Here is a 16,492-nt window from a genome sequence, read left to right as displayed (position 1 = left end):
TGAACGCAACGGCTGGCCTAGGCTCCCTTGGTCACAATACTGTTGGACATCACCGCAATCTCTGACCTTAGCGACCCTCAGACAAGTGTATTCTGTTTATTGTTGGGGGATCCTACATTCGCAGTGTACCAGCGGCTCCCCCTCTCTTCTGTCACCATCTAGTTACCTAGTATGCTTGTGTGTTTTGCAAGGTCAGGTTTTCCTCAGGCTAAGCTGTAGCGTATTGTGCTTCTGGTACCTTTCTCGTCCTCTGCCAATTGCTGCTCAATGGATCCCCATGACCTGGATATGTGGATGTGCCCCTCCACCTGCATGGGCCCTCAGCTCCTCTGTACCCTAAACCTTGGGTGTGGTTCTGGAACTACCGTAGAATCCAGGGCCTTTACCATCCTTAGTACTATGGCCACTGCCCAGTCTCTGCTTCACCTCATACTGCTGCCCGCAGTTATGTGAAGTTATTCTTCAGGACCAAGCAAGCAGTTGGTCAGTCAGGTGATAAACACTAGCGGTGTCCTGGCAATTCAGTCACTCCTATCGGGGCCCAACCTGGGAGGGATTGTGTTCGCCAGTCGTTTTGTCTGTAACAATTTACACTCCTGGCACCGTCTGCACCTTTGTCACTCGCACACTTCAGTCATAGATGGGCTGTAGTATTGTCATAGCAGGAGCCAAGTTTGACAGGGTGATAACTTCCTCACAATCGCAAACCAGGAATATAAGTCTCCTTCCGGTCCTTGGTATGCTGAACACCTCCTAGAGAGAGTCAGACCTACCAACTGAGGCTGTACAGCCAGGCGAAGCTTACAGAAAACTTTGTAATCTAGAAGCTATTCTGTCTTCCAGCTGGAGTAGGACAGACCTGCCAACTGAGGCCTCACAGCCAGGCGAATCCCACAGAGGACCCTTAAACCCAGAGTTTAGTCTGACCACCTTTCAAAGTGAGTCAAGACCCACCAGTTGAAGCCTTGCAATCAGACGAATCCCACTGAGGACCCTGTAACTTAGAGGTGATTGGACCATTTAGAGTTAGCCAAACCTTCTAGATGAGACCTCACAGTCATGCAGTTTCCACAGGTGAGCCTGTGACCCGGATACAAGGTGGACCACCACCCACAGCAGGTAAGGTGGTGCATCGCAGGAGTGTTCCCGTTGGCACTCTACCTCCTTTTCTGGGTGAGTTAACCCCATGGAAGGTTCTCTCTATAGAGCGCACTGCATGTTTAGCAATCTAGAGGTGCTCCAACCACCTTCTTCAGTGGCTCTGAACCTCCAGCAAAGACTTCTTTTGAGGAGAAGGTCAGATGTGCGATCCAGACAGCGTGAGTGGTATTTTACAGAGCTCTGGCTACTTTCCACAGTTGGTCAGATCAACAAACAGATTGTGCTCAGAGGGATGTACAGTGGCTTGCGAAAGTTCCTTCCCACCTCAGCCGCCTTGGCTTTTTACCTACTTTGTTCCATTACACCCTGTGTAACCCATCCACACTAAATAGTCTAAGTTGGTGAAGTGAGAAAAATATAGGCATAAATTAAATTTATGGGATCAAATAGCTAAAAATTGGCATGTGCATATGTATTCACCCATTTCGCTATGAAGCCCCTAATAATTTATGCTGCAAGCAATTACCTTCATAAGTCCCATGTTTAGTGAAAGGAAGTCCACCAATGTGCAATCAAAGTGTCATATGGTCTATCAGTATATACATACAGTGGGTACAGAAAGTATTCAGACCCCTTTAAATTTTTCACTCTTTGTTTCATTGCAGCCATTTGGTAAATTCTAAAAAGTTATTTTTTTTCTCATTAAAGTACACTCTGCACCCCATCTTGACTGAAACAAACAGAAATGTAGAAATTTTTTTGCAAATTTATTAAAAAAGAAAAACTGAAATATCACATGGTCATAAGTATTCAGACCCTTTGCTCAGTATTGAGTAGAAGCAGCCTTTTGAGCCAGTACAGCCATGAGTCTTCTTGGGAATGATGCAACAAGTTTTTTCACCCCTGGATTTGGTGATCCTCTGCCATTCTCCCTGGCAGATCCTCTCCAGTTCCATCAGGTTGGATGGTGAACGTTGGTGGACAGACATTTTCAGGTCTCTCCAGAGATGCAACTATATAATGCAGCATATCGGTGCACATCTTTTTTAGGTTTTACAGAGTCCACAACTTTGCTTCTACAGACGCAAGTCTTGGCAGATATATTCTGGAGGGAAGAAGCCAATTTTCAATTTCCTGTATTAATAGTGTCAGCCCCCTAGTAGCAGCAGACTATAACATGGTTTCTGTGTCCCACAATAAAGACTATGAGAAACAGATTTTCTTTGAGTACCAAAAATCTACTTTTTCACAGCTTTTTTTTATTATTTTTTACGGTGTTCACTAAAGGGGTTAACTAGTGTGACAGTTTTATAGATCGTTATTCTGGACATGGAAATACCAAATAAGTGTACTTATATTATTGTAAAAACTAAAATAAACAATGTATTTATTGGTATCATTTATTTTCTGATTTGTTTTTTTATATATTTATATTTCACAGTCTTTTAAAACTTTTTTTTTTTAGTTCGTCCCTCCATGGGACATCAACCCTCCCTGCCTTGATAGCCAATCTAATACCCTGCAAAGCTTTTGCATTGCAGGGTGTTAAATCAGTGAATTGCACACAGGCAGGAGGCATGTCACCTCCTGCTCAAGGCAGGACCTTACAGGCCACTGTGCCTGGGTGTCCCCCACGGCCATCTTTCAGAGCAGAGAGGGAGCTACCTCCCTCTGCACGCCAATCGATGCGGCTGTCGCTATTGACAATGGCATCAGAAGGGTTAAACGCCCACGTTTCTGGTCTCTAATCTGAGCTGCTGTTAACCTGCGATTTCTGAGGCTGGTGACTCTGATAAACTTCTCCTCAGAAGCAGAGGTGACTCTTGGTCTTCCTTTCCTGGGGCGGTCCTCATGTGAGCCAGTTTCTTTGTAGCGCTTGATGGTTTTTGCAACTGCACTTTGGGACACTTTCAAAGTTTTCCCAATTTTTCGGACTGACTGACCTTCATTTCTTAAAGTAATGATGGCCACTCGTTTTTCTTTGCTTAGCTGCTTTTTTCTTGCCATAATACAAATTCTAACAGTCTATTCAGTAGGACTATCAGCTGTGTATTCACTAGACTTCTGCACAACACAACTGATGGTCCCAACCCCATTTATAAGGCAAGAAATCCCACTTATTAAACCTGATAGGGCACACCTGTGAAGTGAAAACCATTTCCAGTGACTACCTCTTGAAGCTCATCAAGAGAATGCCAAGAGTGTGCAAAGCAGTCATCAAAGCAAAAGGTGGCTACTTTGAAGAACCTAGAATATAAGACATATTTTCAGTTGTTTCACACTTTTTTGTTAAGTATATAATTCCACATGTGTTAATTCATAGTTTTGATGCCTTCAGTGTGAATGTACAATTTTCATAGTCATGAAAATACAGAAAAATCTTTAAATGAGAAGACGTGTCCAAACTTTTGGTCTGTACTGTATATAATATATGTTTTCTACCTCTTTATTTTTACCATATCAAATACACACTACGTAATGTTTTTATTAATAACTAATAATAAATATTTTTTATATACAGGTGCTTCTCAGTAAATTTGAATGTCATCAAAAAGTTAATTTATTTCAGTTCTTCATTACAGAAAGTGAAACTCATATATTATATAGAGTCATTACAAACAGAGTGATCTATTTCAAGTGTTTATTTCTGTTAATGTTGATGATTATGGCTTACAGCCAATGAAAACACAAAAGTCCTTATCTCAGTAAAGTAGAATAATTAACAAAAGGTCCCTTAGTCTATTTCAGAGGCACCACAATCATGCGGAAGACTGCTGACTTGGTAGATGTCCACAAGGCAGTTATTTATTTTTTTTACTCACTTATATAGCTCCATTAAGTCCACAGTGCTTTATAGACATTATGGGCACTGTCCCCATGGGGCTCACAATCTAAATTCCCTATCAGTATATCTTTGGAATGTGGGAGGAAACTGGAGTACCCGGAGGAAACCCATACAAACTCCTTGCAGATGTTGTCCTTGGTGGGATTTGAACCCAGGACCCCAGTGCTGCAAAACTGCAGTGCTAACCACTGAGCCACCATGCTGTCCCATGTCATTGACACACTCCACAAGGAGGGTAAGCCACAAAAGGTCATTTCTAAAGATGCTGGCTGTTCACAGAGTGCTGTATCCAAGCATATTAATGGAAAGTTGAGTGGAAGGAAAAAGGGTGGTAGAAAAAGGTGCACAAACAACTGGGATAACCACAGCCTTGACAGGATTGTTAAGAAAAGGCCATTCAAAAATTTGGGGGAGATTGACAAGGAGTGGACTGCTGCTGGAGTCATTGCTTCAAGAGCCACCACACACAGACGTATCCAGGTGTAACGGGTCTGGGAGGCGGAACCTCTGAGCTACTATACAAGGGGGCGGACCTTGTAAGGGAGCGGGTGGCAACCAGGGATGACGGGCAGGCAGTCACAGCAGGTGACCGGGACAGTCTCTGAGAGAACGGGCTGGAGGTCACGGCAAGTGACCGGGCAGTCTCTAGATGAACGGGCAGGGGGTCACGGCAAGTGATCGGGGCAGTCTCTGGAAGAACGGGCAGGGAGTTACGGCAAGCGACCGGGGCAGTCTCTGGGTAAAGGGTAGGTACGACCTGTGATGGCAGAGCCTCCGGGTAGGCTAGCAGGCAGGTGGTAATGTGTGCTCCCAGGTGAGCAAGCGAGAGTCTCTGGAATGGTAGGTGGTCACAACACGTGACGGCGAAGCCTCCAGGTAGGCTAGCAGGCAGGTAACAGGTGGGCGCTCCCAGGTGAGCGGGCAGGAGTCTCTGGAAAGGCAGATGGTCACAGCACGTGATGGCGGAGCCTCCAGGTAGGCAAGCAAGCAGGTAACTGATGTGCGCTCCCAGGTGAGCGGGCAAGCTGGTCCATAGACAGACTGACAGGAGTTGGAAGGCAGACCGTCGGACCTCAGGCTGGCAGGCAGGTGACTGGATATCAGGCAGGACAAAGACAGCAAGCTGGCAGGAATCTGGCAGGTAACTGGCAACGGGACCTGAGGGCTGAAGCACAGGTGAGACACAGTGCAAACAACATTGCTCGGGCACCTCCATTTTGGAGGAGGTGCCTTTTATATGGGAGGTCCTCCGGCAATTGGCCGGGGACTCCTTAGGCCGGAAGCAGCGGGGAGAGCGGCGCTGGAGGACGCCGTGCCAGGAGCGGGGAGGTGAGAGGGACGGCGTCTCTGCCTAGAACGGGGCAGAGACGCCGATGCTACACCAGGACATGGGCTACAAATGTCACATTCCTTGTGTCAAGCCACTCATGACCAATAGACAACGCCAGAAGCGTCTTACCTGGGCAAAGGAGAAAAAGACCTGGACTGATGCTCAGTGGCCCAAGGTGTTGTTTTCAGATGAAAGTAAATTTTGCATTTCATTTGGAAATCAAGGTCCCAGAGTCTGGAGGAAGAGTGGAGACGCCACAATCCAAGCTGCTTGAGGTCTAGTGTGAAGTCTCCACAATCAGTGATGGTTTGGGGAGCCATGTCATCTGCTGGTGTAGGTCCACTGTGTTTTATCAAGACCAAAGTCAGCGCAGCCGTCTACCAGGAAATTATAGAACACTTCATGCTTCCCTCTGCCAACAAGCTTTTTGGAGATGGAAATTTCATTCTCCAGCAGGACTTGGCACCTGTCCACACTGCCAAAAGTACCAATACCTGGTTTATAAACAACAGTATCACTGTGCTTGATTGGCCAGCACACTCTCCTGACCTTAACCCCATAGGGTATTGTCAAGAGGAAGATGAGAGACACCAGACCCAACAATGCAGATGAGCTGAAGGCTGCTATCAAAGCACCCTGGGCTTCCATAACACCTCAGCAGAGCCACTGGCTGATCGCCTCCATGCCACATTGCCGCATTGATGCAGTAATTGATGAAAAAGGAGCCCCGACCAAGTACTGAGCGCATTTACTGAACATACATTTCATTAGGCCAACATTTCAGATTTTAAAAACATTTTTCAAGCTGTTGTTATAAAGTATTCTAATTTACTGAGATAATGACTTTCGTGTTTTCATTGGCTGTAAGCCATAATCATCAACATTAACAGAAATAAACACTTGAAATAGAGATCTCTGTTTATAATGACTCTATATAATATGTGATAACTTTTTGATGATATTCTAATTTAGTGAGAAGTACTTGTATATTTTTTTCATACATATTTTTCTCCTACTTTTATCCTCCATTTTTTCCTATTTTTCTAGCCGTACCTTTTTAAATCAATATTTTTGGTTTCTCTGTACCTACCTTGTGCCACCTAACACAATTGTTATATGTATCAAAATATTCTTATTAAAGTTCACTGGTAAGGATATGCAATGTTTTTTCAGTTTTCACTACCCTTTTTCTCTTCTGTGCTTCTTACTGGAGAGGGGTCGGAGTTACAGACTATAAATTACTTACCTGTTGCACCTTCAGCACACACCCTGACGAAGGGGAACCAAGTTTCCCTGAAACGCATTGGTTGGTCTATTGGTCTCCACGAGACTCCGTACCTTGTGACGTCACACGTCTCTCCAGCCCCGCCCGTCACCGTCCGCGTGTTATCCAGGGATGCTAGCGGAGCGCCCCTGGCTCTACAAATGCATCACTTTCTACAGACTTGCTCCCTCACGCTGAGGACCAAGGTTCCACAGTAGATAACAGCAAGCAGAGAACTTACGGGGAAACTGCTATGCTGAGCGGCATGCTGTCATCTGAAGAAGGTTCATTGCCATTCACACCTTGGTCCTATACAACTTATTTGCATACATGCATTATCAACTAAATCCAACAAGCACCTATGCACTTTATATGACTTTCTATACAGGACTACCTAAATTGGACTAGTTACATTTTATTATATTTATTTCATGGTGTATATATATAAATGTGTATGTGTTAGCTATCATTAAATATCATGGTATTTTTCCATTGCAATTTATCTGTGGTTAACAGTTTTAGCTGATTCCTGTTACTTTATTTTAATCTCATTAACCCATTAGTATTTAGTCAGTAGCGCGACAATAATGTATGTATTCATGCCTTTTTTTTTTTGTTTTGTTTCTTGACTTATTTTTTTTATAGATTATGGCACTAAAACCAATTCTGACTTTTTATTTATTTTTTAATGGTGAATATAAAACCAAATAATAATTGATGCACTGGCGCTCTACACTTAATAAAAGGAAAGTTTACTATAAAAACAAATTTTTATTTAAATTGCTTTAAAAAATGTCGCACTGACTAGTTAAAAAGAGCTGCAAGTGCACAACAGGGTCTGCATCCACACCTGTCAAGGCAAAATATAAAGCATAAATGCAAGGGCACTGCGCTAACTTATATGGACGAAACTTTAAAAGAAAACAAAAAATGATAAGTACCTGATTTTTAAGGAATTAAAGGGTGAGGTTGTCTATGGATTTTTCTATTGATTTCTGGTATGTATTAATATCGAGATGGAATAATGGGTCATCTAATTATAATACAAAAATATAGATGAAAAAATAAAGCAGTGTTTGAAAAACATGTGTAAGCATATATGCACAATGTCAGGGAGTCTTACCTATAAAATGCAGGAAACAAACTTGAGTGGATGTTGTTTTACTGTGGATTGTTTGAAGATGGAGAACTAAGGGTTTAAACAAACAATTCGAATATTTAACCAATATCTTTAAGGAGTATTATGTTTCTAAAAGAGGGCTACTTTACCTTTAAGGATTTTGTTGTTTTGTGTAATCTCTGTCGTATTTTATTTTTGTCTTTGTTGTTTCCCTCTTATCTCCAATGGGCTCTGAGGAATCAAACAAGGATCTAATTAATCGAGTGCTTAATTAATGGGAGATACGTTTATTATGGAATGCATTTTGCTGTATCTAAAAGATTGCCAATGTCCTTGTCTGGTTGTTTCAGTTTTTCTTTCTCCCTCTCTATTGTAGGGCTTTATAGGGTCATTTAGAAAGAGCCGTTGCAACAACTAATTTTTCACAAATTAAAAATTTGTGTGCCTTTTTTTCACCCTCCCCATGTTTTCTTCTCTACAGAACTTTGAACGGAAACATAGAACATTTGTTTATGTTTTGATTGTAACTGAAATCCTTGAAGATTGGGAAGATTCAGTCAGTATTGGTAAGTTCAGTTAGTTCATAGTGTCATTGTCACGAATGTGTGTTTAAGGGTTAGATACTTATAAGGCTACGATCACACTACCAGTATTTGGTCAGTTTATACATCAGTATTTGTAAGCCAAAACTAGATGAGATACAATCAGAGGAAAAGTATAATAAAAACTCGTGCAGCACTTCTGCATTTTTGACCTACTCCTGGTTTTGACTTACAAGTATGATGTGATATGAGATACTGACCAAATACTGATAGTGTGATTAAGATCGCCTTAAGGTTTTAGGCTATGTGCCCACGATGCAGAAATGCTCCGGATTTTTTCTGAGCGTTTCTGCATCTCCCTGGCTGAAAAAAACGCATGCGGATTGTACATTCGGATTGTACATGCGGATTGTACATGTGGATTGTACATGCGGATTGCACATGCGGATTGCAGATGCGGATTGCACATGCGGATTGCACATGCGGATTGTACATGCGGATTGTACATGCATTTTTCCTGCCAGGGACATGCGGATGTGAAGCGTTCTTCACATGCATTTCCGCATGTGGGTTGACAAGTGCTTTCTAAGTGATTTTAGCATCATTTGGAAAGTGCCTGACAACTTGATCACACTATATAAATCCATGCAAACAGAAAACATGTTTTGCCAGAAAACATCTTGATAATCGCCAAGACTTTTGGGAGAATACTCTGCGGACTGACGAGACAAAAGTTTAACTTTTTGGAAGGTATATGTCCCATTACATCTAGCGTAGAAGTAACACTGCATTTCAGAAAAGGAACATACCAAAAGAAAAATATGGTGGTGATAGTGTGATGGTCTGAGGCTGTTTTGCTGCTTCAGGATCTAGAAGACTTGCTGTGGTGAATGGAACCATGAATTCTACTGTCTGCAAAAACATCCTGAAGAAGAATGTCCGGCCATCTGCTCATGACCTCAAGCTGAAGCGCACTTGGGTTATGCAGCAGGACAATGATCCAAAACACACCAGCAAGTCCACCTCTGAATGGCTTAAGAAAAATAAAATTAAGACTTTGGAGTGGTCTAGTCAAAGTCCTGACCTTAATCCGATTGAGATGCTATGGCATGACCTTAAAAATACGGTTGATGCTCAGGAACCCTCCAGTGTGGCTGAATTACAACAATTTTGCAAAAATGAGTAGACCAAAATTCCTCCAGAGCGTTGCAAAAGGCTCATTGCCAGTTATCGCAAATGCTTGATTGCAGTTGTTGCTGCTAAGGGTGGCCCAACCAGTTGTTATGTTTAGGAGGCATTCACTTTTTCACACACGGCCCTGTAGGTTTGGCTTTTTCCTTTAACCCCTTAAGAACCGATCCACTTTGTAGGTTAATGACGGGGCCTCCTTTTTTAAATCTGACCACTGTCACTTTATGTGGTAATAACTCTGGAACGCTTAAATGGATCCCGCTGATTCTGAGAATATTTTTTTGTGACATATTGTACTTCATGATAATGATAAAATTTCTTCGATGTGCCGTGTCTGTGAAAAAAAAATGAAAATTTGGCGAAAATTTCACAATTTTCAAACTTTGAATTTTTAATGCCCTTAAATGTGAGAGATATGTCACCCAAAATAGTTAACAAATAACATTTCCCACATGTCTACTTTACATCAGCACAATTTTTAAAACATAATTTTTTTTGGTAAGAAAGTTATAAGGGTTAAAAGTTGACCAACTATGTCCCATTTTTACAACATTAGCAAAAACATTTTTTTAGCGACCCCCATCACATTTGAAGTGACTTTGAGGGGTCTTTATGACAGGAAATACCCTCAAGTGACACCATTCTAAAAACTGCACCCCTCAAGGTGCTCAAAACCACATTCAAGAACTTTATTAACTCTTCAGGTGCTTCACAGGAACAGAAGCAATGTGGAAGGAAAAAAACATTTAACTTTTTTTCACAAAAAGTTACTTTAGATCCCATTTTTTATTTTCACAAGGGTAACAGGAGAAAATGGACCCCAAAATTAGTTCGGCAATTGCTCCTGAGCACACTGATACTCCATATGTGAGGGAAAACCACTGTTTGGGCGCACGGCAGGGCTTGGAATGGAAAGAGCCCCATTTTGACTTTTTGAACGCAAAATTGGCTGGAATCGTCAACTTATGCCATGTCATGTCATGTTTGGAAGCCGATGATGTGCCTAAACAGTGGTAACCCCCCACAAGTGACTGTATTTTGAAAACTGAACCCCTCAATGACCTTATCTAGATGTGTGGTGAGCACCTTGAACCTCCAGGTGCTCCACATAACTTCTTAACGTAGAGCCGTGAAAATACAAAATCACATTTTTTCCACAAAAATGATCTTTGTCCCATTTTTTTTCTATTTCCACAAGGCTAGCAGGAGATAATAGTAGAATTTGCACAATAAACTTTGGGGTCTGAGTGCGCCAATACCCCATGTGTGGTCGAAAACTACTTTTGCGGCACAGTGCAAAGCTGTGCAGGGAAGAACCGCCATATTGGAGTTCAAATTTTACTGTTATGGTTTGAGGGTGCCATGTCACATTGGCAGAGCCCCTGAGGTGACAGAACAGCAAAAAAGACTATAATTGAAGTCATTTTACAAACTTCACCTCTCAATGAATTCATCTAGGGGTCCACTATGGCACCACATATTCCCCAAAGAATTTTATACCATTGGGCGGTGAAGAAATAATAATTATATTTTTTTCCACTAAAATATTGTTTTAGCCCAAGATGTTACATTTTCACACTGGGAAATTGGTAAAAATGGCACTATAATTCGTCCCACAATTTCTGCTGAACGTGGCAATACCCCATATGTGCAGTACAGTACTGCTTAGCCACACGAGACTCGGGAGGGACAGAGCTATTTGCATCCAGGAGCGCAGATTTTCCTAGGATAGTTTATGGACTCCATATACAGAGACCCAAGGGTCAGAAGAGCAGAATATCCCCGTCAAGTTGACCCCATTTTGAAATTCTACCCCTGCCAAATGTGGACTCTAAATGTGGTTTAGGCATATTGTCAGGTTCAGAAGGGAGCGGAGCATTTGGATTTGGGAGTGCAGAATTTGCTGAATTTCATTTGGGGGGTGTGGAGCCATTGCGCTTTTCCAGAGCCTTTCTACTACAAGTAACATGTAAGCCCCCTATATTTCGGTTAACAGATGACAGACCTGAGTGGGGATTTGCTTTTTTTGCGGATTGAGTTGAAGCTTTTATTAGGAACATTTTACATAACGTTTGGGATCACATTTATCCTCTGATCTACACTGAGCACTTACATTGGGGTTTCCATCTAAATCTGAGTGACGTGATTGAGATGGAACCCCCGAGGGATCCATTCACCATAATGAGGCAGCAGAGTTATTCTGGACTCAGTATTGCCTCTGTTCAGTATTGTCCTTTTTTTCCAGAGGTGCACAAAACTGTATCCGACGGCACTTTTATGCACGCCTAAAAGGACGGACACCGCCGGATCATAGGTCAAATGGCGTCCATAATGCCTCCATCTGCCTCATTATAGAGAATCTTCTGCCAGGGGTTCCGTCTGAATTACGTATTTCAGAGATTTATATGGAAACCCCGGTGTAAGCGCAGAGCACAGGATACATGTGAGCTGAGCATTGCTGCGATCTTTGTGAGGCAGAATGAACAAATCAACAGCAGGTGAAGAATTGGTTTTATTCATTTTTTACGCCGTTCCTCATGCGGTATAAGTGATTAGACGACTTTATTCTTCAGGTCGGTGTGATTACAGCGATACCAGATTAGTTTTTTATGTTTTGGCTGCTGTCACACTTAAAAAAAATACTTTTTTTTTTTGCAAAAACTAGTTTTTGCATCGCCTTTAGTGATGAGCGAGCATGTTCTGTTAACCCTTTCGACGAGCATGCTCGGGTGCTCGCCAAGTATCTTCAGTGTGCTTGGGTGTTATGTTTAAGTCACTCCGTGCTCATGATTTGTCACTGTTTGACAGCTTTAATACATGTGAGGAATGCCTAAGAAACAGGCATTCCTCACATGTGTTAAAGCTGTCAAACAGTCGCAAATCATGAGCACGGAGCGACTAAAACATAACACCTGAGCACGCTGAAGATACTCGGAATACACCTGAGCATGCTCGTAAATCTCGAGTAACGAGCATGCTCGCTCATCACTAATCGCCATATTTCGAGATTTATAATTTTTCCATATTTCAGCCGACAGTGTCATGTGAGGACTTGTTTTTTGCGGGATGAGTTGATGTTTTTATTAGCACCTTTTTCAAGTGCATGACATTTTTTGATCGCTTTCTTTTCTGATTTTTGGGGAGGCAGAATAAACAAACACCAGCAATTCAGGCATTGTTTATTTTTTTTATGACGTTTCGCGTGTGGTAAAAGTGATAAGGCAGCTTTATTAAGTGGGTTAGTACGATTACAACGATACCTCATTTATGACATTTTTTTATGTTTTGGTGCTTCTGACGCGCCCCTGGGCCTACTTGGTGTAGCGTTGCGCATGCAGGAGCTTACCCGGAGCCGGATCTGTTGAGGGTTGTAGTCTCGTGGCGGTGACCCGGTCCGTGCCCAGGGAGTCAGACTAAGTGGCGTATTAGCGGTAGGTGTTGGACGACTACGCCACCCGTTGAATGCAGCGAAGGAGCTGCCGCTGCAGGGCAGACCGCTGAGGCCGGTGGCAGGATTGTGCAGCGTGATAGTATCACCCCCAACGGGAGGGGTATGGCCTCAGGGCAGCCGACGTGGATGATGGGGGAGCAGGAATCACTCAGAGACGATGCGGTGTAGTTCAGGGTCTTTACTGGTGATAAAGATAGACCCTCCCGGAGTACTGGCTAGCGATCGGGGCCTGGTCAGTCCTTGAGCAGATGGGATCTCCCCTGGCCAGGCGGAGTTGTAGGCCTCCCAAACTGACTGTACTCTTCTGGCTACCTTGCTAGAGGCGGGTATAAGTAGCCCACGTCCCTGAGTGTACCGTGTGGTGCTCACCCGTATGGCCGGTGACTCGGGGCCTTCTAGTGGCGTCCGCTCCACGACGGCGGTGCTGGTCCCACACGTGTGACCGTGCCTTCGGGTTTCTTGGCCAGAGGACCTGAAATCCCCTGCCGGGTGGTTTCTGCTGCTGGGTAAAGATTAGTCCCCACAGCCTCGGACTCCGGGTCCGGTGATAGCTTCTCAGTCAGGGCGAGCTCTGCAGCTGCCAGCCCCTGACTCCTTATAGCACTGCTCCCACAGAGCTCCTGATGTTCCTTTCCTATATCTGCTTCTCTTCTCTGTCTCTACTTCTTCTCTACTCACTAACCCTGCCTCAGCCCTAGGTTTATATAGGGGAAGTCCTTCCCCTCCCAGGACTGGGCAGGAGGTGTGGCATGCATAGGATCCCTGACCAAGAGACCTCCCACCTGCTCTCAGACATAACATAGCTGTTACTGTGGAAACCAGACCCCTGGGGTGCCACACTTCTGCACAATAAAAACTTTTATAGATAATTAATTTGCACCGCTTTATTCTGAGAGCTATAACTTTATTTTTCCGCTGATGGAGCTGTATGGCATGTTTTTTTTTTTTTGCTGGACAAGATGATGTTTTCAGCGATACCATTTTTATTTACATACATCTTTTTGATTTGCATTTTATTTCACTTTTTTCCAGCAGTAGGTTGAAAAAAGCATAGTTTGCCACTTTATTCATTTTTTACAACTTTCACTGAAGGGGTTAACTAGTGTGACACTTTTATAGATTGGGTCGTTTTGGATGCTGCGATGCCAAATATTTGTAATTTTTTATTTATTTACATAAAAATGTGTATTTTATTAGGGTTCTCCCGTCCCTCTGCCTTCCTCCTAAATGCTGCTATTACGCTTGATCGCAGCATTTAGGAGGTAACAGCCAGGGGCGGTGCTGACACACACCTGGTTACTAGTGCTGGAGCTCAGCCACTGGCAGCACCGAGCTCCTGCTCTGATCTGGGCAGGAGGTGCTGATATTTCAGCACCGCCTGCGCGATCATGCTGTGATCGTTGATCACAGTGATCTGGGTGCGCGGACCGACGGATTGGGTCCCCGCAACTGCTCAGCTGTCGACACTTAACTGTCACTGCGTGTTTACACTAAGTGACAGTTCAAAGTCATAACAGGCATAGCACGTCATGATTCGATGTGGGAACTGACACCTGCTTATGACGTGGTATGTCTGTCATTGAACATAAAGGGGTTAATAATAAAGACCTTCATTTAAAAACTGCATTTTGTGTTATCTTTGACTTATATTTGTATTCTGAAACATTTAGGTGTGGCAAACATGCAAAAGAATAAGAAATCAGGAAGGGGGCAAAAACTTTTTCAAACAACTGTATGTGATTATTAATTAATTTGACTGTAATCATGTTTTTGCACTAAGATAATAGTACATGATGGAGACAAGCATAGGAAAGAGAGTGAGCATACTAATGTTTGAATAAAACAGCATCCAGCCAGTGTAGAGTAAAAGTTAGGTGAGCGCTCATGATGATCGCTTACTCTCCAGAGTGGTATTACAAAGAAAGTGTTGCTTGATCAAGAAGTTCTAATTCATACAGCAAAGAATGCTGGGAAACTGATTAGTGAGTCAATGTTTGATTGTCAGTTATGAAAACTGTGTCCTTAAATGACAATTCCAGTTACTCTTTCACAGGACGAAAAAGGTGCTGGTTCAGCATTGAGGAGGCGGTCCATGCTTTGCAGGGTCACAAACCTGTGCAGGCATCCTACTTTCAAAGCCTGAGACAAAGTTGCCATCCTAACAATGGAGCCATCCCTATGCCTAGCCAAAGTGCACTACCTGATATCAGATGACCTATTCATCCTATGGACTCCCTCCTTCTCCCATTACTCCTTCTCCAAACTGGGAAGCAGATTCCAGTAGAAAGAGCTTTGCTGAAAATGCTGTGGTCCATTGAGCTTCTACCATTGTGTTGTGCAGCGATGGATTGTGCATGCTGTGATTCCCCTTTCCTATTCCACATGGACATGTTCAGTTATTGGTATTCTGCCCCCCCTTTTTATTTATTTGTGCCAGAACTTTATATATATATATTTGTTTCTTTTGGTTTTCAACAATACCTGTAAAATTTCCTCCCAGCTAGAACATCTTACACTTTACTTTTCTTTTTTTAGTTCTATTTTATACAGACACTTCAACTTTATGTTAACATTTTTATCTTGTATGTTAAAAACTGCTGTAGTTATGAGTATTTTACAAAATGGTAGAGTTTTCAAAGGTGGTAGTATGGATTACCGTACCCATATCTGGTAATTTTTTTGGCAGCCTTTAAATTGAAAAACAGTGTTATTTTATGATAAAATAATTAGGCACTGTCGCACTAAAAGTGATACAACAACAAGAGAACAGCAAAAATGGTTAAATAAATCAATACGTGCACAATATAAATAAATGCACTACACAATAGGTGAAGGCTGGATGAAAAGCACTGACAAAAAACCCACTGGTGCCAAATATATATTTGCAATGCGAAAAGCAATTTATGTTGGGATAATGAGTCCACAAGGTAAAACCAATAGACACCCAAGTATGTGTTTAACTGCTGTGACATCACATGCTCATCCAAGACTCAGTCATGTAATTACCAGGGTTCTACCAGCCAGAGCACCCTGGTTTCCATCACCCACGCTACTATCAGGAGATCAGAGGAGTTTATCTCTGCACACATTCAGTCATGTAACCTTGGGGATCTTCACGTACCGCACCGTGGATAACAACAGGAGCTCCGTGCATCTCCGTGCACCATGGGTAAGTGGAAGCCATTGCAAATATATCCTTGCCATAAGACATTTTTATTACTCCTAGGCATATCCTGCCTGACATAGTATCTATTGGTTTTACCTTGTGGACTCATTATCCCAATATAAATTGGTTTTCTTATTGCAACTATATAGTTGACACCAGTGTTTTTTTTTTTCAGTTCTACCCATCCAGTCTTCACCTATTGCGCATTTATATTGTGCACAGATTGATTTATTTAACCATTTTGGCTATTCTCTTGTTGCTGTATCACTTTTAGCGTTGCAGTGCCTAATTATTTTATCATATTGTTATTACTTTCTATAGGCCAACACACAGAGCTCGTTTTGGTTTGCTTGCAGCGTTTAGCCCAGATCCGCTTTTTAATTAGTGGGCACTAATGTTTTAGATTTGTTTTCTAGTGTTATTTTAAATTGCAAGGCAAGAATAGCGTTAGAAACTGCTATAAGTAAATGAATTATTTAGCT

The 16,492-nt window shown here is 42.6% G+C and overlaps 1 protein-coding gene across 2 annotated transcripts in view; it reads left to right on the top strand.

Moving 5' to 3' along the window:
* Positions 1 to 15,602, top strand: part of NUDT3 (nudix hydrolase 3) — a 94,089-nt gene extending 78,487 nt beyond the window's left edge. For both annotated transcript variants that reach the window (XM_073670647.1, XM_073670646.1), the window contains 2 exons: positions 8,142 to 8,226; positions 14,898 to 15,602. In XM_073670647.1, the coding sequence (XP_073526748.1) occupies positions 8,142 to 8,226; positions 14,898 to 15,058 (246 nt within the window). In that variant the 3' untranslated portion in view covers positions 15,059 to 15,602. The remainder of the gene's footprint in view (positions 1 to 8,141; positions 8,227 to 14,897) is intronic.
* Positions 15,603 to 16,492: the final 890 nt, after the last annotated feature.

Source organism: Phyllobates terribilis, unplaced genomic scaffold (assembly GCF_046119375.1).
Source record: "Phyllobates terribilis strain yellow unplaced genomic scaffold, ASM4611937v1 Scaffold_2__4_contigs__length_985480577, whole genome shotgun sequence".
Taxonomy (NCBI): Eukaryota; Metazoa; Chordata; class Amphibia; order Anura; family Dendrobatidae; genus Phyllobates; species Phyllobates terribilis.
This window is presented reverse-complemented; position numbering and strand designations above follow the sequence as displayed.